Genomic DNA, 27,296 nt, shown 5'->3' with positions numbered 1-27,296 from the left:
ACATGTGTTTCCATTCATCCGTCGATCCAATGTTCCGTCATGTCCGGCGACACTCCCACACTGACCGCCTACACGTATCGCAAGCAGAACTTCTATAATAATCCAGACCGTGCGTCTAGACCAGTTTATTACTCGCATTGACTTTTAGTGAAATTAAGCGTGCTTACTCGTGCTAACATTTGTCACTCTCTCTTCCTCTCTATAAAGGGTGTGTCATACAATCGCGTTTCCGTAATATTCCGCGGTACACAATGTCATGCCTTTACAGTGCAGGTGATCACTCATGAATCAGCGAAATCAAATTTTTCTCGATATCTTAAAAAATGTTTACCTCGATCGTAAGTTTAGCAAAATATGTATCGGAAAGATGTATCAAATTAAAATCGTTCTTGTTATCTGTTTCGTAAGAAACGATAAGCTACCGTGTTACTTCGTAAGAAAAATGGCTGGTAACATAACCAGTTTCTTATTAACGAAAAAAACTGTTAACTGTCGAAAAAAGAAGAAACGGTAATATAGTAAATAGGAATAGAGTAATGAAAATTAATTACATAATTAGTATTAGTGGTTGCGTGACACGTAAGACATATATGGGGGAATTTCATAGATATACGTCCAGATGCTCGAATTAAAAACCGTCGCTGTAGGTTAATGAAAGTATTTTCTGAATAAATTCAAAATCTTGTATATAATTCTTTAAGTAGGTACATATACATATCTTCGTTCGAACATTGACAAACGACTGCCCCAAAAACATTGTACATATTTCAATTATTTAAAAAATGATGTCTTGCAGCTTTCGTCTCCCATAGCAACTATAATCCGATATTATAACAGAGCATTCGATGTTCTAATTTAATCTTAATTTCTGAATTAAAGAATCGGACACGGCTGACCTGTATTACAAAGAGTCAATTCGTCGAATTACGGTCGCAGTGAATCTGATTAGGACAAACGTTAAAACATTTTCGACGATTCTCTGTACAATTTTTTAGTTAGTCGGCATCATCAAATTTATGAGTAAGATAGACTTAATCGAAGAAGAAAAAAATGATAGAATCTATTTTTCGGGATATGAGTTACGACTTTAAGAAAGAGAAGAATGTAAAATTGAAAAAATATCAATCGTACAATGTGCGAGTACATATGTATTATATATAAAAATAATATAATAAATAATAAAATAAAAATATATAGAAATAAAAATATTTGATATGTTCTCGACCGCCGGCAATTTATCCTTGTAACGAGCGGTATAGTTTCGAAGAGACGCGAACGTCGAAGTACAATGGAGTGGGGATCTCGGTGGCTGTCGTCGTAATAGCGAACTCAGTCGTTTTGCGGCGCGCAACCTGTTAGCGTCGTGGTATCGTGTACGGTGATATAATCTACGGTTTCGTTCCATTTAACGTTCATTTATACGATTTCTTTGTTCAAATAGAAATCTCGTAGTGTTTCGTCTGTTCACGATTAAAATCTAAAAAGTATTACTTTCACGCAAAGGGTAATTCGAAATTCATGTACCGATATCGTCGAAGGAAAGGATACGGATCGACACGCCAGGTCCGGGTTGACGAACCCTCTGTGAAAGAGGCGGACACGTCGGTTCCGTAAAAATGCAGCGCGTCGTTGGAGCATTTGGTTAACACGCAATATACCTGCAAGTTGCGCGCGAACAATACTCGGCAAACAACGTTGTGAAAATCCAGTCAAACAAGGGAGCAGTTTATTGCGTTGCACTTGCAGTAGTAAGGAAACTGATCAAGAAAAGGAATTTCTCGGTATATGTATTCGGAAGGACGACAACAACGACGGCGACGACGACGACGACGACGACGACGTATCGGCAGCACGTTGTTGGATCGCTGCCCTGGAGGGAATCGAGTTTCAATCTCGAATCGATGGATTTTCAAACTCAACCGACCAAACTTATATATAGTACGAGCGATCGTGCCTTGCGAAGTAACCACTTTGCATCAGGCAAAAATATATCGTGAATTCGTACAACGTGTTTAATAACAATACATCTGATTGATCGTTGATCGTTCGATCGGAATTCAGTGATATGTGCGAAGAGAACCGAAGCCAGGAAGGGACGCGGAGATAGGAAACGTGCGTGCTGGATGAGTGGTGTGTCAGTGGGAACGATTTCGTTTATTTTGTGTCGATAAAAAGATTCGGAAGCCGCTATATTGGAGAAGAAGCGAGAAAGCGGCGTGCCGCTCTTCTGTGTACCGCGGCAAAGGCGATCGTCGCAGCCCGAAAATGTAAGTTCTCTCTGAATCAGTAGGTTACTACATTTCTAGAATGAATATCCGTTTCCGGTGCATTTCGAACGTCCGGTAAGTGAAACTGTATTTGTGACGCGTTTCTGAGAACGAAGTCATCGCGATACGATACGATACGTTATACGTAGAGTATATACACGTTCGAGTGTAAATCTTTGCTAGAGATTTAAAACCGTTTGCCACAAATACAATTTTCCGGAAGGTGAACGTTTTGCGAAAGAACTATCTCCTGCTGCGAAACGCTAATTCATATTCCGCAAGAAAGTTGGGTTAATGTCGAGGAATACCGGTAGGTGAAGGTCACCGTTGTTCACTGGACGCCAATACCGTAGTACCAGTGAATTCGTGGCGCTGCAACACATACATACATACATACATACGTATATACGTTTGTAAATACGTACGTATGTACGTAACTACATCATATACGTATATATGTATGTATATACGTATATGTAGCGTAGATTTTCTGCTAATCGAGTAGCGATTTCTCATTTAAATTTTTATAGTGTATTATATATTTTTTTCTTTTGCCATTCGCAGAGACTTATTGAAAAAACGAAGTGTATACTTCTTCGCGTAACGGCTTTTCCAATGCCTAACCTTAACCACGATTTTTAACTCTTTTCAATCTCCAATTCTCCAACTTTTTATTTTGAAAGTGCTTCTTCTATAATCGTAACCAGTGTATTTCGTTCTGTGAACGTGAGTGTGTAAGGTAATTTTTCACGATAATTGTACGGATTGGTCGTTTCATTGACTTGAAATGGAATATTCGAGGGCGTGATGCGATTCGATCGACCACCCACGTGTCTGCGAAATAGCGTTAACGAATTCGTTCTTGTTTAACATTTTAACAGAATAGATTAATCGAGATAAACGATTTCGTATTTTTGTCACGATCGGCGTAACGTCGAATATACTTCTAATATATTATATTTATACGTATACGTATATTTATACTGGTTGGAGTCGCAAATACAGTTGACCATCCAGTACATTTTACGATCAATATGTATTTTTACGAAAAAGCGGTGAAAACGAACGTATCCCAATGTAGCCATTCCAGGGAGAGAAAACTTTGCGCGTAGCGTATAATGTTATTGTATTCTCAGCACGTATAGGCATTGGGAGTTCGTTATTACGCCTACTTCCGGTGGCCAGTTCATGGCGTGGAGTCGCTCAAGCTTTAACGGGCTGCTCGAATATTTCAAGTATACATATATTTCTCTCGCGATGGAAAATTTGAACGTGTTCCATGCGTTTGTTTAACATATACGCAAAAAAAAAAAAAAAAAATAGCCGAAAAAATACCTGCATTTGTGTCGATTTAAAGCATATTCTAGACTATGCGTATCTGTATAGAAATTTCCGGATGCTTAGAAACACGGACGAGGAAAAATATACCTGAACCGAATGGTTCGTGTGAAAGGCCCAACCTATTATTTGAAAATTCCGAAGAAGAACGCCAATCCCAGATGGAATTTTAGGACAGCTGCAGGCGCATACCTAAGCCATACCCAGGCAGACTTGCCTCGGGTCTACAGATATAATACGCTCGTAAAGTCGGTCCCTCGTCCTAACTCCACTCCCTTCGAAATTGATAGATAAAAATTACTCGGCTTTTGCTCAGATTGTAATCGAAGTAGAACTCTCGTTTAAAAACATTTTGCCCGCTAACTCGTACAATATCAACGACTTTCTAAACTCCTGACCACAGAAGTGGAAAATCTTTCCGTTTACCGGTAGATGACTTTACTCGATCCAGTTGTTTAAAATCATCATGCCCGAGATGTTTGTTCGTCGATTGTTGCAACACAGTCCCATTACTACTATATCCACGAGACACAGAGAAGAAGCGGAATGTTAGCGAGTAAACGTGTTTTTCCTGAACGACCTATATCGTGGATCGCCTAGGGCCTAGACTGTTTCCTGCAGCAATAACCTTCCCACTAGAGTCGAATATATCGTCGGTGATCGTATGCCGGTGTTGGGTTGACAGGATACAGGTTCTTTAAAAGTAATCAAAGGCAATTAATTAAAGCCGGATGCGTCGATTGACCTCTGAATAAGTTTGCCAGGGTTCGAGCACCGGAGATTTGGCCCTTTCGTTCCAACTTTCCAGCTTGTTCTTCGTCGTCGTCGGCCACTGAAAGCGATCATGCTCGATTTAAACGCGTGCACAAACTCGTTCCATATCGAAGATCGAAGAAATTGTATATAATCGTTGTAGCAGATACAAAACACCGATCGTAAGGTCGTAAGTACATCTAAGCGTAAAAACAAGATAAAAATAAATTCGTTTTTTTCACAACACTGCCTGCCGCCGTCTTTCCATCTATTTACATTTCTATTTCGATTTGTGGAAAAGAGGAAAAATTAAGATAGGAAAAAAAGACAGAAGAAAAAATACAAATTCAAATCGAAATAAGGCAACGAAAGGATCGAATATCCGCGCGACAAAATTCTCGTAAATGATCGTCGTTGGAATTCCAGGTCGTCGAGGGGAGCGAACTCTACCTACCTATACACGATAGAGCATATGCTAAGCGATACATGTAAAATAAAAAGAATCGAAATAGCGAAAGGACAAGCTAGAGCAGTCCAGCTCGTAGGCTGAACGATATGCGACACGGGGATCGATAATTGCGACGAAATATATAGAATTTAGTGGAAACAACGGAACGATCGATTCTCGCTGGGAAAAATCGAACGCGAACGCAATACCTATGCACATATGTATATACTGTTATATCACAGCGTGCGGCTAACTGTAAAAACATCGAACAAGGTAGTAGATGAACGTCTAGCTACTTACGGGCAGCGTTGTCACCAGTGCGTACGCTCAAGTACGCTGCGTCGGAAAAGCACCGTCACCTGACACGCGAGCGACCACGAGACCCCTTGCCGAGAAGTTTGCTTCTCTCTGCTAGGAGGAATAGCGGCGCACCATCTCATTCACCGACTCTCGTTTTACTTGTTTTATGATTTGCAAGTGCTGCTTCGTCTCGCACCTGGAACGCTGTATATCCGTATAATTGCGAAATAAAACGACGATCTATGCCATCTTGTACGAAGTTTAGCATCTCGAATACGTTCAGGATCGCCCTACGATCTACAACGGCGAAGCTTTCGTCACGCGATTCGGTAAAGTCGCCTGATTTTATTTTGGCTTTGGTAAACGCCTGCTTTCACGATCCTTTCGTCGAAATACGCGCGTAACTCGCGCGCTTATCCGTTACGAAAGTAACCGTGTCTTGGAAGAAACGTTCCACTTGTCTTTTTACGGAGGTGCGAATAAAACGCACGCGTAGCATGGTAGTACGTAGCGGTTTCGATGATTTCGAAGCGATTCAACTTCCCGTTGGGGAACGCGAGTTGACTCGCGTCTCGCCACAGCTTTCCAAGTGATTCCAACCGTTCGGCTCGACAATGGTAATTTTAATTTCGTGGTCGCGCGTCGATCTCGCTCGCGTTCAAATTCGCGAGCGATTCGCGTTTAAGGACGGTGCCGTATTAGGTCAGTAACATTCGGGTGTTTCTCGAGGTGGAACGAAGAATAATAATAAGAGGAATCCAGCAGCCTTCTCCTTCCTCCTTATCCTCGATTCTCTCAGTTGGGTTAGGCTTGCCCCGAGTGACTCTTCGAAGTAACGGCATCTCGGACGGCATCCTCTTCCTTCTCGTTCGACTTTGCGCCTCCGAATACTCTCAACGTTCGCATTCACCGACAACAAGCTCCCCTCCGCCTTTCTCTTTTTTTTCTTCTTCTTCTGCTCCTCCTTTCCTTTTTCTACTCACTGGCACGCACGCACGCTGCGTTACGCGTCAAGGGACGTGCTTGCTTGTGGATCGTGAATGCATCTGAGAATCTCTTTCCGGCTGTGAAAGTTTCTTCCCTTGGATACGCGATGTCTGCACCTACGAAATACTTCATCGATAAGAGACGTTTGCGCGTAAAATACGTGAACGCGTCAAATCGATTTTCTATCGTTCTCGATCCCTCGATGACGTAACGCTCCGAGATGAGTAATCGCTTTTCGACCAGTGACTATTGGTATCGTATGTAATCGATGAGAAAGTTTACGTCGAACTTCGACTAACGATAATTCCTTCCACGAAAATCAACTCGAACAGCGACCAAGGGTCAAACGAAACGGCATTCGAACCTTACGTTTGTTCGCGCGAACAAATTGTCGAAGCATGCGTTGCGTCGACGAGTAGCGGACGTTTCAGCGTTATATATCTATCTACGCGTTGAAACGCGTCGTTTCTCGGGTTTCTTCGGCCGATGCCAGGAAATCTATGTAACGAAGAAATCGTAGAAACGAGACGTTTCGCAAATCGGCTTCACCGCTCGTCCCGTTTCAATTTTCTGGGTCATGGTGCGAGCACGGTGCTCTTTCTCGGCCTTTCTATTTCGGTGCACTCGACTCCTCGTCGTCCAGCTTGTCTTCGCGTCATGCGTTAACCTCGCGCGAACAGAAACACCAGGTTTTTGTATCTTCGATTCGCTCGGTCGCCACGGGAGTATCTTCTCGCGAGCAATTTCGATAAATATCCGAAAAGGCTGTGACATTTCTTCGCGTTCCTACGACTCTGAACAGGTGGCGCGCGATTCGAAATTCCGTCGAAATCGAATCGAGTGGATCGATTAGTCGAAAGAAAACCGTGAATCGAGTGAAGTCTCCGACCACGTTATTCGACCGTAGTTCGATCGACGCGACGAATGAACGGTTGCACGTGCTTTCCTTGTTAGAATGCGACAAACGCGGGCCAACTGTTGGCGATAAACGCGGTTCTGACAAACGCCCGTTAGATTTCAGGGGTGAGAATCGAGTGACATTCGAGCAAGGTACACCCGTGACGAGATATCGAGGCGGCGATGGCTTTCACTGAGCCTACTAACTGTCCCAGAAGATAAAACGGCACGAAACGAGCAACGTAGTAGCGCGACAGTATACCTAACCTTACGACCGTTTGCTGCGATTCGATTTTACGAAACTCGCCTTACATCGAAATTCACGGAGAAACGAATATTTTCTGGCAACGTGTCCAGATAAAAATCGGCACTTGCGGACGACGACAGTGGAAAAGGGAAAGTGGAGAAAGACAAAACGCAAACGACTCCTTGCTTTTCATGATTCGAGTTATTACGCTATCTCTTGTAATTCTCGTTCCCGCTTTCACCGTTTTCGCGGAAACAGCCGATCCCAAGGAGAACGCATGGACAATACGTAGTTTGCGCGTAAATCGTAGCCTTTGTAATCGTTCATCGTTAAAGTAGGAAGCAAATTTACGAACGAACTTTGGATACCTTTTACTGGAAAGTTGGAGATCGGAAAACCAAATGTACGGCGGTGCATAATAAAAGGAAGCGATAGAACGCGAATAGATTCCGATAGGAATTGCGCGAAGCGGCCGATGTTACGCGATCTTGGTTGCATCGAGTACCGGACACGAATCGTTACGCGTCGAACCTTTCGTCGTTCCAGCGGTGCTCAAGAAGATCGCTTCCAGCCGATAACGAAGCTGGTTGCCCTACCAGCGGAACGCCTATGAATAAGTCGGTTTCCTTGCGTAACGCATCCTCGGACATGCCGCGCCGCGATCCTCTTCCTTCGTCTTTCGTTGATATTTTCTCGTGGTACTCGGAAACGTCGCACGTTCAAAAAAAGAGAAACGGTTCCTTTCGCGTCGCTCGTGATCCACTGCCTCTCTTTCTTTCGTGTTGACGCGCCAACGACTCGTATCGTCAGCCGTCGTATATACAGTCGTATATACATATCAAGACGTTGTTCGTCGTCCTTGCCATTTTGTCCTTTCTTCCTTCTTTTTCTCTTTCTTCGCAAACAAATACACAAGACGGTGCATCGCTGGGCTTTCGCGATCCATTAAACTACATATCGTGTAGCGCGTGGATAGGCCCGCTGTGAGAGTAAAACACGCTGCGACTCGGTCAAGCTCGATTCCTATTCTTCGAATAATCGTTTTACGGGGAAAAAGAAATTCTTGTTCGAATGGAAATCGCATCGAGTAAGCTACGTCGTTGATTAAACGGTCGCGCGGGGGTTAGGTAGGTTAGGCAACTATGGAAGAACGGGTGAAGGAGGAGAGAGCGAGCCGAGGGGCGGAGGGAGTGTAGGGGAGGACTTCCGGTGCTCAGGGCCGTAGCTCGCCCTCAGCGTTTATTCTCGACTCCCTTTCTCCGGGCAGTACAAAGGACTCTCTCCGGATCGTCTCGAGAAGCGTCGCATCATCGCTAAACGTGTCTCGAAAGGAATCGCTTTTAGTTTTTCGAAGAGATAAGGAAGAAACCATTCTCATCGACCAGACGAGACGAACATGCGTGCTCCTCTGTATTTCTAATATCTTCGATATTTTACGTTTTACGTAAGTGCGAGGTTATGCGTTACAATACGTAGCGGAAGCAGGATAATTTTCAAGCCGGTTGCGTTCAATGCCGTAAGTAGATCTCGTTTGAAATCTCTCGTTTAGATTAGGTTCGAGGGACCACTCGATGATATAGCGTTACGTATCCGATGGATATAAAACGGAGAGCGATCGTAAATCATAGTCTGTGAAAAAGGCATTCGATACCAGCGCGGCCGCGGCTCTGCGTTCGACTAGCATTAATCGTAATTAGAACTCGAGAAGCGTTAAAGCAGCTGTCGGTGTGTGTCGCATCGATCTCACGATTTACATCACTCCGCATACAATGCAAGTACGAAGTTTTCTTTATTTTTCGAACAATAGTTTCTTCTTCGATGCTCTTCGCACTGTATTCAAACACGTAAGTCCTTTGTCTGTCATAGACAAACGAATCGGGGAACGACCGAGAATCCTTTGCTTTTTTCCTCGTCCGAATATCGGTAAACTCGTTTGCCGTCGTATCGTACGTATAGTACGATAAGGAGCTATCGTACGTTTCGAATAGCGGCTTCTCGTTCCAACGAAAAGCTCGAATACGTTCGAGTTGAAATAAACAGAGACTCGTGCGTCGTCGCGTCCGCCTTTTCAGACATCGAGCATGCCTTTGTTTCTCAGCGGGAGCCCGTTACCTTCTTCTCTTCCCATTCCCGTTTTCTTAGATTCCAGATCGCACTTGCCACCCCATCGACGTGATTTCTTCCCGGTTAAACGTTGAACCATTTCGCGGCTCTTCGTATCGATAGACATCGAACAAATATGGAAACTGTGAAATATAGCGAGCACGATAGATGGCCTGCGCGTGTTTATTCAAACTTGACTCTCCATCGTCCTTCCATCGGCTGCTAGGCGACTTACAATTATCGGCGTTGTTCGTTTAGAGTTTGAAAGTTTCAAAATTGTCCTCGTAAGACGATGTTAGTTGCGCGTAGATATCGACGCGCCATACCTTTTCGTAGGATGGATTTTCCAAGGCAGAGAAGAGAAACGATTCTTTTGGCGGGTCATCGACGAACGAACGTCTCGCTCCCGAAAAACGATCGCACCACGGAAACGAGGGTAACGACCGAACGAACGAACCGAATGGCTGTGTATTCTCAGGCGAGTTACACTCACCGCGTGCGGACTCGTTGCGTGGACGGCTGCCAACTTCTCTTCACGATTCTCGATTCCATCGCGAAGGGTCAACGATCGAACGCTCCTTGTATTTCGCAGCGAGAAAGAATCTATCGAACGCGATTTATCGAAACGAACGGTCTCCGATTACGTTTCGAGTCGGACGGACCGTGACCGAGTACGAAAACACGCGTGGCTCGTATCTCGTATGTATCGTTCGCATCTTTGCAAACTCGACGCGTGGTCGCGTTCCAACTCCACGTTGGCCCGAAATATCATATTATTTTTATCGCGAACAATGCACAACAATGATCGCGATACGAACGTACATATTTATAGATGGTCCGTTAAAAATCACGTATCCGGACCACGAAGGTGCCGAACGAACAGGCTCGTAGTACGGGACCGGTCTTTTAATTCTTTCTTTTTCTCAGTCGCTCTCTCGCTCGATAAACGCCCTCCGTACTCCTGAACGTGCTCACGGACGTACTCGTACTCATTGGCATAGACCACCGCTGCTTTAAGAGCAACGCTGTGCCACAAAACGTCGTCCTGTCGCGTCGGTGGACGACGTAAATACGCGATCAATGAAACTGGCAATGAAATATCGCGTATTTATTCGCTCAAAATCAATGAGTAGAACAGCGTATATCTTCGTGAATGGTACAGGGTGGGGTTGGTAATTGGTGGTACAAGCGGAAAGGGGGTGATTCTACGCGAAAAAAGAAGTCGAAAATATAGAATAAAAATTTTCTTTTTAATTTTTTTTTTTAATTTTTTTTTTTAATTTTTTTAAAAATTTACAGTGAGGTCCGTTATAACGAGACGCGATAAAGTACACGCGTACCGACCGACGATTCAAAGTCGATTTTCTCGAAAACAAAGCCTCGAACGAAAAATTCTTATTCTATATTTTCGACTTCTTTTTTCGCGTAGAATCACCCCCTTTCCGCTTGTTACCACCAGTTATATTTACGAAGTAAAGTTTGCTCGTGAAAAAAAAAAGAAAATAGAAAAGCAATTGAAACGAGACAAATGGGCGGAAAGAGGAAAACAAAAGGGTCAGGAGGTTGAAATTGAAATCGAAAACGCAGAGAGAAATCGTGGCATATGCCAGAACCTCCTGCAGTGGAACGAGAGAATGAACGCAGAGGATCGGCTTTGCGATCGCCATATGTTCCCTCGAGTATCTTCGATTCGCTAGGATCGATTAGCGAACGTACTAATTCACCGTCGGACGTATCGCTAGAAATTCGTCGTACTTATTACGACGCAAACTTTTTCACGTTTCTTCCGACGTTTTATCGTTCAAGTTGATCGCGTTCGATTTTCACGAGTTGTTCGAAGACGGAATATATCTCGCGAGTTCCTCTTTAAAATTCTACTTTCCGATTCGCGTGTAATCGTATCGCGTCCTAACCGAATTACCTTCTTCGTTCTACGATAGCGTTCAGGTTTGCCACTTTTGCCGATGCACACGTGTAATCTTACGCGCGTTCTGCGATCAAACGCGCAACCTGCGATCGGTGTTATAGGACCGTGCGCCTATTTATTAGCCTATCTACCATATTAAGAGAGTATTCTGGTCTAGAGGCATAAATTTCGCGCGATTTTTGAAGCTCTGTACAAGCGAAAGAAAAAATATTTTTGCTATCCTTCTTCTTAGCATTTGTTTATTGATATTTCGAGATTACGTAAAAAATTCACTGAAGAAAAAAACTCAATATTTAAAAAGTTACGAGCTGGCAAAGTGGGTGCTGCCAAAAAAACGGGGTGTCGTGGCGTGCACGATATCAACCCTTCTGGTCATCCGAAACAAAAAATGCGAACGGATTCTTAGTTAGTATGGATGCCGCTATCGTCCGAGTCTTGGAAAAGTCAATACAACATTTCTTCACAAAATGACGGCCGTTTGAAAACAAATTTCTTATTTCGCACGGTTTTTCGACAATTCCGAACGTTTAAAAAATAGTAATATTAAAGATTTTGAGCTGAGCGTGGTCCGGACGATAGACGAGTATATAAGGAATATTCGGACCAAATTTTAAATAAATCGGTTCGTTAGAACTTGAGATATCGTGCACGCCAACTTTCGAGAAAAACGCGTTTAAAGTTTTGAGACGTAAGTACTCGGGCAGCGTCTACCGTTTATTGCACATTGGCCCCGGTCGGACCGGATCAGATGCTGCGTCACAAAAACGACTGTAACTCATAAAATAATGGAAATTTTGAAAAATCCTTTTAAGGGCATATTCTTGAATGTCTAAACTTTGGAAATACGAACAAGAAAATTTTCGATTTTTTCAAATTTCTAGACCAGAATACCCCCTTAAAGGAATAGTGCAATGCCCGATTGAAATGTGCCGTCGATGCGTTCTCTTTCGCGATCGCGAAATCATCGATCGAACGATCGGTGTTGGCACGCGTGGGTCATTCCGGCGGAACCGTGCCGTTTGCGCGGTATCGCGCTCGATCACCGAGACACGAAAAATGTGGCGCTGAGATAACAGCAACCAATAAGTTACGTATAACGCGCTCTTTGTCCATCGTATCTCTGCCGTTCTTCTTTTCTTTTTGTTCCACCGGCCACGGCGATCTGTCACGAATATTCGGCCGCGTTCCTCCGTGAAACCGCGAACGTACCAAATCAGCGCGCATTCTCCTTAGCCAAAGCGGACCGATCGTTTATCTCGAAAACTCGCGCAAGATCTTCTGATAGGCTGGAAGGAGAAAGAGAGGTAGAGACGTTTGAGGAAAACGAGGAAACGATGCGTGCGAACGATGCAAGCTCGATAAATTTCGTGTCGTGCTTAGCATCGAGTTGGTCGTTATTTTTAGTCGATTAATCGTTCCAGCCGCGTTTCATTCCCCTCTTTTTCGTTCGAGTACGAAGAAAAAGGAAGTCGTTGACCCGATACGTCAGCCTTGCGTAACAAAAGCTTTACACACGTGACCCGTACGTTAATCTTCGTATGTACGCATGCCGACCGATACCAGAGGAAAAGAAAGAAAGTGACGACAAATGCGTCTGTGGGAGCCTGGTCGGGTCTGTGCCACGAAACCGATAAACGCGATACGGACGGACGACGAGGTACCGAAAATTATTCCAGCCCGTTTCGTCTCTCGTCGTGTCTCTTTTACCTCCTGGGAGATCCGAATGCCCCTTTAGCTTCACGTTGTCCTACGTTACAACTCGTCGAGCCTCCTACGTTGTTCCAAAAAAAGAAAACGATCTACCATCGCGCGTTGCTCGCCTACGCGTATACTACGTACGTAGATTCGTTAAATTCTTCTAGCGGATTAACACACGCTTCGGCCAAACGTACGAAACAATTAGCATCTCGTTTAAATAAATACGTCGACTCTGCGAAAACGTTGGGCGAAAGAGTCGCGTTGTCCGTCACGTAACCGGTGTACACGGTTACGTAGGATTCTATTGGCACATCACTGATGATAGTACAAGATCAAGATCAAGATCAGGCAAAGCAGGGACGAAGGGGAGGGGGGTCGTGCATTACCTCCATCCCTACCGTACCCCTTGGTCGAAACACGTCGGAACACGTTGATACACGACGTAACATTCATTCGCGATCTTACCGTTGTCAACCGTAGATACTCTCTTGTTCGTCGGTGGGTCAGTCGAGCGACAGAGTTGGTGCAAAGCAGTGGCGATTCACGATTCGGGGAGATATCGATGCCGATTAAGATCAAGATCGTGGACAGCTTAATGGAGGCGGTGATACGACTCACGCCGTCCCCGAAGAAGAAAAGCGAGATAAATTACGCGAAAGCGAGCAGAACCGCCGTCGAAAACGCCCGAAGGATGAAAACGTGTGCAGAGGCGTGTGTATGCGAAGCGTGGGAATATCTGGAAAAGACACGACAGGTACAATGCGGCGGGATGGTTTCGAATTTTGCAATTAACGCAAACAAGAGTGTGTTCGTGCAATTCCGAGCGCGATTATCGGCAATTGGAAAAAATAAACGGGTACGAGGATAAATAGGCGCGCGAGGGCGGTTCGATGGCAGGGCACTCCGGACGCGCGTTACATAAGAAATACCGACGTTTGAAACGGGGTTTGTGTTAGGCCATACATATACAGTTATATAGGTAATCGGGAGAAAGAGAGAGAGAAAGACAGAGAGAGAGAGAGAGAGAGAGAGAATAGTTGGAAAGGAACAAGGATCGCTTTGAGACCCGATCCGCGTACGTATATTCCGACTGACTGCTCTTACTGCTCTTAGCCATCGGATGGGATGACTCACGAGCCGAGGAGAAGAAACTGCCCGCCTCCGACCAGATCCCGCATTCCTCCTCGATTGTCCCAATTTGAAAGAGCGCATTCCTGAAAGCTTACTAGCGCGGGTCGCTGCAGGACGCACCGACGTATCTCATCTTCTTCTTCTTCTTCTTCTTCTCTTCTTTATTGCAGCGTCGTTGAAGAATATCGAATCTATCGGGGTCGCGATATTCGTCACCGACACGTCGATTCGCATCGACGCGATATATATCCGAAGTACGCGTTCGTTATCTCGACGACGATACGATATTACCGTAGCAAGATCGTAGGCAATTTCGTTAACTCGGCCAACGTAGAGTGGAACGCAAAGTCGCACCGATTTATATGGAAACATGTGGTCACCATGCGCGTTCGGTAGCTCGCGACGAGAGAGCTTCCCCTAGCGAGAGCACAGTCCCGTCTTTCGATTAACCAACAAAAAAGCGTGTAATCGCTCGGCTGGGGACCACGCGCAGACCTCCTTTGCGTAACATACGCCGTGGGGATCTTTCCTCGTTATGGTGAACGCGTTTATCGAAAACGCTGAAACGCAAGATAGTTGTTTGCCACGCGATTTTCCATGCGTCGTCTCATAAATAACCGCGTATACGCATATACCGTATACCGTCCGTATTTCCACTCGTTCGACGCAAGACGATCGACAAAGACGAACCGAGAGAAGACCGACCGGTCGCAAGTTCGTTGTCCCGACTTCCTTTTTCCTTCTCCCTCTTCCCTCTTTCCTCCCTTCTTTTCGGTTCTGCGCCCCTGTCTCCATTTCTTCCTTTGCAAATGTTACACGTAGATACGACGGCGACGACGGAATTTCACCGACGCAGTTCATCGTTCCTGACTCTGTCAAACTCTGTACAAGTACGTATTCCGATTGATGGTTCCGCTCGTACGAACGAGCACAAGTCGAATCGCGTCGGAATTATCAACGCGCCAAGTTTGCTTCGAAATGTATTTAATCGATAAAGGCACACGCTCGCGATACCTGCTCGTAGCATTCGCCGTTAACATTTCGAGGACCGTATGCTCTGACAAACGGAAATCAGTCTGAATTGGCGCATATTTTTGCAGCGATCGAGAAGATTCAAAAGGTGGCTCGGCAAGTTCGTTCCGATTTACATTTAGATTCGATATACGACCATCGAATTATATAGGTACCATTTTGTTCCACAACTTTTCTCCATTTTTCACGCCACTTGAATATTCCATTCTTCGAGAACCTCTTAGGTGGCTCGACGAGGAACTTCCCAATATGATTTTTTATGTCGATCAGATTCCTTAAAAATCGGAACGATCTTTCCGAGCAGCATTTAACAGGCGTAATATTTTATTAAAAATCAACGAGCACGTTTGAAGATACTTCTAGTGACATTCTTTTATGTGATATGCTTGGAAACAATTTGCCCGATGCAGAGACACTGAGCAAAATTTATTATTTTGTTAAATTTCTTAAAAATCGGAACGAATTTTCTGAGCAGCATTTAACAGGCGTAATATTTTATTAAAAATCAACGAGCACGTTTGAAGATACTTCTAGTGACGTTCTTTCATGTGATATGCTTGAAAACAATTTGCCCGATGCAGAGACACTGAGCAGAATTTATTATTTTGTTAAATTTCTTATAAATCGGAACGAACTTTCTGAGCAACATTTGACAGGCGTAATATTTTATTAAAAATCAGCAAGCTTATTTAAAGATACTTCTAGTGACGTTTTTTCGTGTGATATGCTTGAAAACAATTTGCCCGATGCAAAGACACTGAGCAAAATTTATTATTTTGTTAAATTTCCTATAAATCGAAATGATCTTTCTGAGCAACATTTGACAAGCATAATATTTTATTAAAAATCAGCGAGCTCGTTTAAAGATACTTCTAGTGACGTTTTTTTGTGCGATATGCTTGGAAACAATTTGCCCGATGGAGAGGCACTGAGCAAAATTTATAATTTTATTAAATTCCTTATAGATCGGAATGATCTTCCTGAGCAGCATTTGACAGCGTAATATTTTATTAAAAATCAACGAGCTCGTTTAAAGATACTTCTAGTGACGTTCTTTCGTGTGATATGCTTGAAAACAATTTGCCCGATGCAAAGACACTGAGCAAAATTTATTATTTTGTTAAATTTCCTATAAATCGGAATGATCTTTCTGAGCAGCATTTGACAGCGTAATATTTTATTAAAAATCAACGAGCACGTTTGAAGATACTTCTAGTGACGTTCTTTCATGTGATATGCTTGGAAACAATTTGCCCGATGCAGAGACACTGAGCAAAATTGATTATTTTATTAGATTTCTTATAAATTATTATTAATATTATTTTATATTAATTTTATTAAATTAATATGATTAAATCGATTAATATTATTAATTATTAAGCGATTAATATTATTAAATCTAATATATTGATAGCATTTTCGTATTATTCAAGCGTGTAATATAAAAACACATTCGTAAGATTTTGTCTATAGTATCCATTGCTTTTATTTAACAGTGGTTAACGTTTCCATAGGATACCGCATAAAGTATGTAAGATGCGAATTCGCTTTTAAGACCGCAAAGTGTCAAGGTTCCCTTGTCGTTGCTTGCGATTGTGCGCGTGACTTTAAAAAGGAGACCGGATTCGAAACGAACATTTTCAGCAAGCGATGCGCGCGTGCGGCGATAATGGTGATAGACGTAGGTAGCATCGATTCGAACTTGGAACGTTGGCCTCGGCTATGAAACTAGAATCGCGTCGAATGACGAATGACGCGAGCAGAGGGAGGCGGTAAGCAGATAGTAGGCCGTTATCTCGCAGAAGCCGCACCACTTTCTTTCAATGAATTCGCAGTCAATGAATTCGCACGATTAAAATAGATAATTACCCGTTGGTTGCGTACAAGCTAGTTGCATACGGTTGCATCGCGGTTGCAATAAACGAGCGGAAACCAGTAGAAAAACCAGTATTTTACCATGGTAATGGCGCTCGATGTTATTACAATCTCTCGCTGGCAACCTCGTTTACGATCCCAGAAAGGGGCGAAATAATATTCTATCTAGCGTGGCTTTATACGGCCGTGCATTTACGCTCGAGGGATCCGCGAAAAATGCGTGCGATTCCTTTCCGCAACCAACGTCTGACGGAAAACTCGCTTAACAGGGAACAGCGATTGTTGTGAAAAAAGGCAATTGTTTCTTGGTTCTCGTTCCCAGAGAACAGCCATTTGCCATTATCGCGAAGCTCGATTAAATATTTCCAAGAGCTTGCTGCCGCTGGCGATGGTTCGCGTGCTTAATCATCCGGGACTCGCGGAAGGGAGCCGACGTCGCGTCACCTCCGGTCGAATGAATCGAGAAACGATGAAAATTCGTGGACGCGATTTCCACCGTACGGAACTCGGCGAAGACTTTAAAGAAAGGAAAGGAAAGACGAAACCTGTAAAGCGTGTGCGCGCATTCTTCGCGCGCGACACAACAGCTTCGCGATACGCTCTCGTAGACCGTACGAAGAATGCCAAGCCAATTTACATAACTAGTTCGGATGATCGGCGTCCGTTTCGCGCAACACCTAGTCGAATCTACTACTACGTTATACGCGCCTGTACACGGCTACACCCGCGTTTTTATTCGTATTTTTAAGTCGCGTGCCGTCGCTCGCCTAATTCTCCTACAACGTCATAACATAACGCATAACGTATTTTCGTTCGCAGGCGCGAGCCAGCGTCCTCGAATCTCACCAGCGCGATCGTTATCGTGTAACATATCTAATACGTGTGGCCGGTGTGTATCGCAGCCGCCAGCGATATCATTTCAACGTTATCGCAAGGAAGATAAGCCTGGCCGACGGAAAATCGTAACGTTTATCGGACGAAATCGTAGTCCCTTTCATCGTGGCGTCGTAACTGTCGTAATAACGTTTCCGGGAATTGCGTTACGGCGAGAAACACGTGCGAATATCTTTTCTCGAGACCGATTACGACAGAGCAGATATTATTGGCCTGCTCCACTTTTTTTCCCTCGATCGTGTTTCCTCGTTACGCGGAAAATATCGTTGCTGGTTTCGGGCGATGAAAAGCGAGAACAGCGACAGAACGGTGCAAGTAGAGCTGCTTAGGTGTATTGCTTTTTTACAGCGTTGGACAAAAATTCGCGTGAACGATATACCCGTGTCCAAGGAGTCGCCGAGGTTCGGCCAGCGCGGTTTCCATTTACGTTCTTACGATCACACGTACGCGAACATCGTGTCACGGATAGATTCGACGATACGGCCGCGATGAACGATGGTTCTGCGGTTACACGCAACTCGAACGTTCCCACAACGCAACGCGTGTACGTAAAAGTCGTCGTACAGGTTCTTCGGTGCGCCTTCGATCATTTCTGTCTCGTCTTTAACGACACGACCCTGGTCGACGAACGTCCAGCAATTCGATACTCGAACCGACGCGACACGCCGTTCCGTTCGTCGTTCTACCACGTGTTACGCATGGCAGAATGTTTACGAAGCGTCCAGGATAGAGAAAGCTTCGCATCGCGATTTTGCAGAATCAGAGCGGAGGAACCTTTCGAACGAAAGAAACGAAAACGTTAGCTTCCGACACGGACTGGCCTGTGCCGACATCCGGCGACGAGACAGGCTCGTCACACGGTTGACAGGATTCCGAATTCCCTTCTCTTCTACTTGTCTCGGTTTCGCCATCGTTCGCAGGTTCTTTGCAAGTACGTGCATACTTAGTGGCACGCGTTTTCCCCATATACAGGGTGGTTGGTAACTGGTGGTAACAAGCGGAAAGGGGGTGATTCTACGCGAAAAAACAAGTCGAAAATATAGAATAACAATTTTTCGTTCGAGGCTTTGTTTTCGAGAAAATCGATTTTGAATCGTCGGTCGGTACGCGTGCACTTTATCACGCCTCGTTATAACGGACCCCACTGTAGATTGTAGTTGTCTCGATTGAAAAATTAAAAAAAGAAAAAAAATTTTATTCTATATTTTCGACTTGTTTTTTCGCGTAAAATCCCCCCCTTTCCGCTTGTACCGCCAGTTATCAACCACCCTGTATATACGTACGTTTCTTCGATTTGTTAATTCGAAGCGTACGCAGACGACAGTCGCAACAGTAACGAGAAGCAGCATGGTTAATATCTCATCGGCCGAACAAATCACGTAGAATTCTGAGAACTTTCGCACGGTGTATAATCTCGTTGGAAAAACACGGCGAAGCATAGGCGCACGCGCTTGCCTACGAGATTCGACGACGAATCAACGTTTCACGGTCGCGATCGCCGCGTAAATGCCATTCGCTCCGATTTTAAAAACGCTAGACGGGGCGAGACGACGGTGACGAAGCACCGAGGCGAAACGGAACCGACGAGGTCGACCGAGAGAACGCGTGGAATGCAACAGGCCACCGGGACAACCGGCGACGATGATCGTTTGCGCCAAATACCTTGAAACCATCTCGATCATCGTCGCTCCGTTAGCGCGCGTCGCGGTTTCTTCCTCCGCGGATCCTCGTTCGTATTCGATCGTTCTTGATATCTGAATCGGTGGCCTTCGCCGCGCAAAGCGTTCGTGGCGTTGCGTGGAGCTCGAGATCCAGCGAGGGACGCGGGTGAAACGCGCGTGCGCATCATCGATTAATCCTGGTTTCGATCGTTCGTAGCGTACAAACTACGAGATACCGGTTCTCTTTGACAATGGAAAATCGCCCATTCATCGAACGCGTCTCGCAGTGCTGAACAAGAGCGGCACGCCCGCTTGTAAGTACGCGTCGTGATTCACCGACTGTCACGATTCTCCCTTTCCGCGCGCGCACTCTTCGAACCACCTTGTTATCAGCGTGCAAATACTAGAAAATACTACAGCTCTATGCCTGTGCCATAGATTTCATCAACGTGAGAACCTCGTGCTGGTAAAAGATAAGGAAGTAGCTGGAGTCTGAGAACGACGATGCCGAGTGGCAGAGCGATTTGTCGGATCCGATCGGAGACTTGGTCGCGCGAATAATTTCCGTCGCACGTACTTGCGCTCGTAGCTGCCGTTTTCTTCGCAAAAAGACTAGCAAAATACGAAACCCACGAGACACGGTCTAGATGCGTAGGCGCGTGCTCGCGTAGAACGTGCACGCGTAAGTAGGAATCTAATTAACCGTCCTACTTTGCGTCGCGGTTCGTCTTCGCGTAAACCACGCGCACGCAATGATCTCCACGAACATCCGGAACGTATTTACTTACTTTCGGTCTAACGATTTCGCCCTCTTTCGTCGAACGCCATTCTCAACCTTATTTTACGCTCTCGGTCGATCGTTGTTGACAGAATGAAGAGATGATCGCAAGCCTACCGATACACAGCGGCGGCGTCGGCGGCGGTGGAGGAGGAGGAGGAGGCGGAGGAGGAGGAGGAGGAGGTGGAGGCGGAGGCGGAGGTAGCAGCAGTGGGCCGAGTAGCCGCGTGGGTCGTGGTCTGGCCCTTCATAGGTCAAATTCGAGTTTAGAGCTTCCTCACAGTCCAACGGATCCTGGGTCTCGCGTACCGGAACCTCCCCTGAGGAGGGAGTATGGATCTCAGGGTAAGTGGCGCGTACGGCGTTACCGCGTAAGCCAAAGGAGCAAAGATTTCGATAAAAACCGATTTCGCGTGGTCGAAACGAGAGTCAAAGGTCGAGGATTTCACCCGCAGGAAGCATCGATGTAGTGGCTCAATCGGTAACGGTCGGAGAGAATTTGTTCGCGATGCTACAAGACTTGAGGCCGTCGACATCGGTGCCGACGGCGACTACCCCCCAGGCATCGGATCAACGGTGTTCGGTTGGCATGGAGTACCTGAGACGCGTGCCAGACGGGCAAATGGTCGTCGACACGGACGAAGTCTGCGGCCCGACCGGTAACTCCAGTCCCAAGTTACGATTGAAGCTGCAGAGATTGTGGGGAGCGAAGGCCCAGTCCCGGCCCATGGAGGAGAGCTGCAGCAGCCCCGTCGGCGTTTCAGCCGACGTGGAGGAGAGGCACAGAAGGCGAGCGTTCGCTCACTACGATTGTCAGTCGCTCACCGCGAATCTCGGCTACGCAGCCAAGCTGAGAGGTATTCTGCTCGCCAGAAGAAGGAACACCGCGACTGGCGCCTCAGCCGCGAGTTCCTTCAGAGCGTCGACTCCCGACGAGGCGCCGGAAGAGGACGCCGGTGACGGGAGAGGTAGGTAGCAGCTCAGAATTAGATCATACGTGATCGGATAACGCGATCGCTCAACTTCTCGCTTTTCCGCGTAGGTAACAATTTACTGGAATCGTGTCCCTTCTTCCGGAACGAAATCGGCGGCGAGGGAGAACGGGAGGTGGGCCTTACTCGATCCTCTCCGGGCAATGGAGTTCACAGACCATCTTTGTCGTACGGTGTCGCGGTTTTGGAACCAGCGCCCGGCGAAACATCCTGGAAGCATAGTTGTCCTCTGCAGAAACGGCCGCTACCTATCGAGAGCATCGACGAGGGTGCTCATTATTACAGACGGTATTTTCTCGGTAAGCGTGAGACGCGCGACGAACGATCGACTCGCGACTTATCGTAATCAACGAGTAACGACGACGTCGACGTGATTTGCTCAGGTCGAGACCATCAGAATTGGTTCGGTATGGACGAACAGCTGGGTCCGGTTGCCATCAGCATTCGAAAGGACGCCAATCAGTATAGAATAATAGTTCGTACGTCCGAGTTGTTGACGCTTCGCGGTTCGGTCCCGGAAGAAGCTCTCGGTGGCATAAGGCCACAGGGCAGGTTACCGACCCGAGAATTGCTGGAGTTAGTCGCGCCGGAGGTTCAACTCGCTTGCCTCCGTTTAGGAACTCCTACCGCCGACGAAGCTTTGGCTAGATTGGACGAACAGGGACTCTCTAACAAATACAAAGTGGGCGTTCTTTACTGCAGATCCGGTCAAAGAACCGAAGAAGAAATGTACAACAATCAGCACGCCGGACCTGCTTTTCTCGAGTTTCTCGATACCATCGGTGAGACCGAATCCACGCAAAAAATCCCTTCTACTTCTTCCTTTCGTCGTATCGTAATTCGACGTACTTACGCGCGTGTTACGTTGCATGTGTACGATAGGTCAAAGAATCAGGCTGCGAGGATTCGAAGGGTACAAGGCCGGTTTAGACACGAGAACCGATTCGACCGGCACCCACGCAGTCGCCGCGACCTATAGAGGGGCGGAAGTAACTTTTCACGTGTCAACGATGCTACCCTTTACGCCGAATAACAGACAACAGCTGCTCAGGAAGAGGCACATTGGAAACGATATAGTCACGATCGTTTTTCAGGTAAGCTATATTCGCTTGCGTGACGCGGGCATCGATCGTCCAACCATACTCTGTGTGACACGCGTGCGTTGTTCGGTATAATAGGAACCTGGTGCGTTACCGTTCAGCCCGCGAAGAATACGCTCGCAATTTCAACACGTTTTCATCGTGGTCAGAGCGGTCGACCCTTGTTCCGACAACACTCAGTACAAGGTAGCCGTTTCGAGGAGCAAAGAAGTACCGATTTTCGGGCCACCAGTTCCTCAGGGTGCCACGTTCACCAAGGGAAAAGCGTTCGCCGACTTTATCTTGGCGAAAGTGATCAACGCGGAAAATGCCGCGCACAGGTAGCAAACGATATTACGCGTTAGGTCGCAAGATAGCGACGCAAACTTTTCGTAATTGTCCTTTTCCGTAGATCCGAGAAATTTGCCACCATGGCGACTAGGACGAGGCAAGAGTACTTGAAGGACCTCGCTAGCAACTATTCTTCTACCACGATGGTCGACACCGGGCAAAAATTTTGTAAGTTGTTTTCCGATCGTACGATTTCCACCTTAATCTTGACCTTCGCCTTGACCTCCACCTAAGCCTCAACTCCGACAACCCCAACCTCGACTTGGTCCTTTCGAACGAACAATCCACGACTTATGTTTTCGTACAGCTATGCTGTCGTTCAGCAGCAAGAAGAAAACGGCCGTACGTCCGAGACTATCTTGCGACGCTTTGCAGCGTGGCGCGATATGCTGGCAGGTGATACTGGAAGATAGCAATCAGAACACGGATTCCTATCTAGGAATAAGCGTGGATACGATCGTCCTGATCGAGGAACACTCCAGACAGATCGTATTCGTTACTCCGTGCGCCAGCGTACTCGGATGGCATGCTCAAACAAACAGGTGCCGATTTTTTAGTTTCTCGATTCAGCACGATGCACTTGTACGTAAAACGCGCACGACGCGAACGAAACTACGTTGTGTATTCTAATTCGTTCGCTGTGTTACAGCTTGAGATTGTACTATCATCAGGGAGAATGCATTACGATTCACGTGCGAGGCGATTATGGGGAAAGGGACGAATTAATGGAGATAGTGGCACGTCTGCGAGCGGTAACTCCAGGATCCCCGGCCACGGAACTCTCTTTGAAGAGAAACAGCCTGGGACAGTTGGGTTTTCACGTTCAACCGGACGGTGTGGTGACGCAAGTCGAAAGTCTGGGACTGTCTTGGCAAGCGGGATTGAGACAAGGGTCTAGGCTCGTCGAGATCTGCAAAGTAGCCGTGTCCACATTGAGTCACGATCAAATGGTCGACTTGTTGAAAACGAGCGCGCAGGTCACTGTGACCGTGATACCGCCCAACACCGACGGTAATCCCAGGAGGTAAGAGACACGAGACTAATTTCCTGTATTCGTCGACGTCTCACTTTCTCGTCCCTTTCTCGTCTGCCCCCTTATTTTCCTTTCTCGCGTCCTCTGTCATTCGTTGTTTTTTTTTCATTTTTCGTTTGCTGCGAAAAACAGAGGATGTACGCTGCAAAACTGCCAGTATTTGTCAACGAACTACGAAGGTGACTACGAGAATGTAACCAGTCCCGATAATACGCCGACTCAGCAGACAGCCATGTCTCATCAGAGACGTTACGAGCGATCGTTCAGTCCGCCACGATCGAGCAACAGCTCCGGCTATGGGACAGGATCTAGTTCTAGGTCGTTCAACGATCCACGCTTCCCCATGGAGGGTACAATGACCAGTAGTAGTAGCGGACATAGCAGCAACGACGATCGTTGGTAAGAATAATACAGCCGTGAGTTTAGATAGCGCGAGTATTAGTTTAAAACTAGACGTCTTTCCCGTTTCTTGCGGTCAGGTACGAGCTTTTGGAGCCACAAGACCAAGAGGGCACTGGGTACCGTACCAGTACCGGTACTCCTCCACCACCCCTTCCAGTCAGGCAATCCTTCCAGATGATCGCTTCGAAGTCCTCGTCCCAGAGGAAAGACAAGGAATCGCACTATGCGAGCAGCAAACAGTTTTCAGAGAATTCGAAACATCATCACGGTCAGCAACAGCAGGATCATTATGCGAAAGATGGCAATTACGCGTCATCGAAAGCGGTACAGGCTGATAACAATGCGAGACACGATAGTTATCAAAGGCAATTGGATAACGTTCATCGTTCCAGTCAGGATCACGTTTCGTCGAGTTACGTGAAACTTCAAAAAGAAAAGTACGAGATTAGCAAGCAAGAAAATCTGTACGCCTCCCAGAGGGAACTTCAGAAAAACGATATGCACTACGTTACTCACCAAAAGTTGAACACGTCGAATTCTTTGCCTTTAGCGCAGAACGCATCTTATAGCCTGCCAAAGTCTAGTAGTAATAACAATCTTGGATCTAGATGCAACGAGTACGAGCAGCAGCAACAACACGACGGAAAATTGGAAAGAAATTCTAAATACGATGCGCAAGACGAAAAGGTGCTGCTGCTGGATCGAACGTCGTCCAAGTACGAGCAAGACGCAAGAGCCCACGAGAAGAGAACAGCGACGATCAATTACGAATATGCCGAAGAGATATACGAGAGACGAAACAGCAAATACGATATGGATATCGGCAAGTATGAGATTGAATGTCAACACGGCGTTGCCGAAAGGAAGCACGCCGGCAGCGGTGGCGGTGATAGCGTGGAACAAAATCGAGAATCGATCAGATACGAATTACCGCACGAATTTAAAGTCGGCGAGAAGGTTACCTGTCTAAAAACTAGCATCAGCGAGAGACCGGTCCCTCACAAGATAAACGTCGAGTATCGTCAGACGAAAGACTTTGCCGCGAGCCTTCCACCGGAAGTTAGAATTGGCGATACCGGTGGTAATTGCCTAGAGGTGGCTACTCTACCCAGCGAGGACGAACTATCGAACGGATCTGGAAGCGTATCGCCTCGACTGAGAAGAGCAACGAACAAACATCGACCCGGAAATCTGACCCCTTCGAGCGCTGGTTCGAGGAATCAGAGTCCCAGGCCGAAAAGTGCAGGAGTACGAAATTCTCATAGAAATTCCGCGAATTTAACTTCGAGCACTCTTCAAGAGGATCTGATGAAGCTGATCAACCCCGATTACATGGCCGACGATGATCAAATAACGAACAATAACGTAACCGGAAACGCACTGATCGCCAATCACAATTCGAACAAGATCAACAACAATATACTCGAGATTCAAAACAGGTGTAGATCGAGAGAAAATTTATGCGGCAACGGCGGCAATGCGTTGACCGTTCTACCAACGAACAGCCAAGAGAACGGAACCGGATCCGAAGTAATTCTAACGATGGCTAGACCGGCCACGGTCATTTCGAACGCAAGCACCGCGTCCAGTCCTGCGCCGAGCGAGAACAAGTTGTCGAAGGAAGAGAGGTAAGCACTGCTCATCGGTATACTACTCTACCGTACAATATCGTACCATACTGTACCGTACAGATACGATAGATGTTCGAACTTCGCTTTTCTACATTATAGAATGCACTATGTGTGTGTGTGTCTGTAATCTCTGAGTTTAGATTGTCACCGCGTGTTACCAAACCTACCCATTCGATTTCCAAAGCACCGACCAACTTGACGTCCGTCAAAGACGCGAAAAATCATAACGATACGGACGTGGATCGTTGGCAAAATCACCACGTGGATTCTAGATCAAAGCAGCACGCCCAAGAGTGGTCCGACGACAGACTTATCGATGGATGCAATACCATCGCGTAAGTTTAGCGACGCGACGTTCAATCTCGTACGCGCTACACGATATATACGATGTATATTAATCGCCAAGCATTTTTCCTTCAAATTCTCTTTCTCTTTTTCTTTCCTCTCCAATCTACTACTCGACACGCCTGTTCCAATCAACCACCGCTTTTTCTATGTTTCAGAAATTCCGTGTCGGATTTGCAGTCCCATCTGTCCACGCTCGAGCTAAGAGTAGCCAGAGAGACACGCCGAAGGCTTTCCCTGGAGGACGAGGTGCGTCGTTTGCGAGACGAAAATCGACGCCTACAGGATGAAAGCCACGCGGCTGCGCAACAGCTTCGACGTTTCACCGAATGGTTCTTTCAAACGATAGACCATCAATAATTCCAAAATAACGAAATTCGAATATCTTCGTTCTAGGATAGTCGCGTCCAAACAATCGTTCGTTCTTTTCTTCTCTTTTCTTTTTCTCTCGTTCTTCTACGATCGTGCTGCAAAGTCCACACGATCACCCTTTTGTAACACCAGTATTATGCTAGTTTTGCGTTTCTCCGGATTTAAAGATTAAAGGGCGCGAATCAAAGGCGTACATCGTTCACGATATCGCGACTCGTGGTTAGTCTGTATCATAGATTTAGTCTTAGATAGTTATAAGGGTACAAAGTAAGTTACCATCGGATTGCGCTCTATCCAACTTCGATCGAACGTTTAAAACTAAGAGCTAGCGCGTAGATAAGAGATAGTAGCGGCGGTTTTAGACGCCGCGTGCATTCGGAGTAACGTTGCTTCGTTCGCGATGTGCGTTAATCACGATTACGTGTGTTACTTTGAAACGACCAAATATTCCTAGCTGTGTAAGAATCATCTTAATTCATTCGTAATTTATTACGTATTTTTTGTATCACCGTTAAGATTAAGGAATCATTTCCGTGCGTGTTCAGAAGTTGAAAAACATTCCTTGTTCACGAAACGCCATGTCGATCGTGTTTGCCTTGTTCAACCGAGGCGTATGCGTACGTTTGTCGCCAAGAAGTTTATACATTCTTCGCGAAGACAAAAAGACACGGCCCGTCGACGAGCAGTCTGTAAAAAACGATGAGATCAATCGATAATAAAAAGAAATGCACACCTCACTGAGAGGATCGTTTATT

At 46.1% G+C, this 27,296-nt stretch overlaps 1 protein-coding gene across 2 annotated transcripts; it reads left to right on the top strand.

The window, feature by feature from the left end:
- The first annotated feature begins 1,994 nt into the window (after nt 1-1,994).
- On the top strand, nt 1,995-27,278 carry LOC117158324 (signal-induced proliferation-associated 1-like protein 2). Of its 2 annotated transcripts, none has more exons than XM_033337114.2 (14): nt 1,995-2,267; nt 20,429-20,681; nt 20,792-21,304; nt 21,379-21,627; nt 21,712-22,110; nt 22,211-22,422; nt 22,507-22,748; nt 22,820-22,926; nt 23,066-23,300; nt 23,408-23,782; nt 23,924-24,190; nt 24,271-25,821; nt 25,965-26,159; nt 26,328-27,278. In XM_033337114.2, the coding sequence occupies exons 2-14, from the start codon at nt 20,438-20,440 to the stop codon at nt 26,527-26,529; spliced, it is 4,791 nt and encodes a 1,596-aa protein (XP_033193005.2). In that variant the 5' UTR covers nt 1,995-2,267; nt 20,429-20,437; the 3' UTR covers nt 26,530-27,278. The 2 variants fall into 2 exon arrangements, with proteins under 2 accessions (XP_033193005.2, XP_076477038.1); XM_076620923.1 differs by lacking the exon at nt 1,995-2,267 and adding an exon at nt 8,874-9,012.
- The last annotated feature ends 18 nt before the right edge of the window (nt 27,279-27,296 follow it).

Source organism: Bombus vancouverensis, chromosome 8, assembly GCF_051014615.1.
Source record: "Bombus vancouverensis nearcticus chromosome 8, iyBomVanc1_principal, whole genome shotgun sequence".
Lineage (NCBI taxonomy): Eukaryota > Metazoa > Arthropoda > Insecta > Hymenoptera > Apidae > Bombus > Bombus vancouverensis.
The sequence above is the reverse complement of the archived record's forward strand: the minus strand, read 5'-3'. Positions and strand labels throughout refer to the sequence as shown.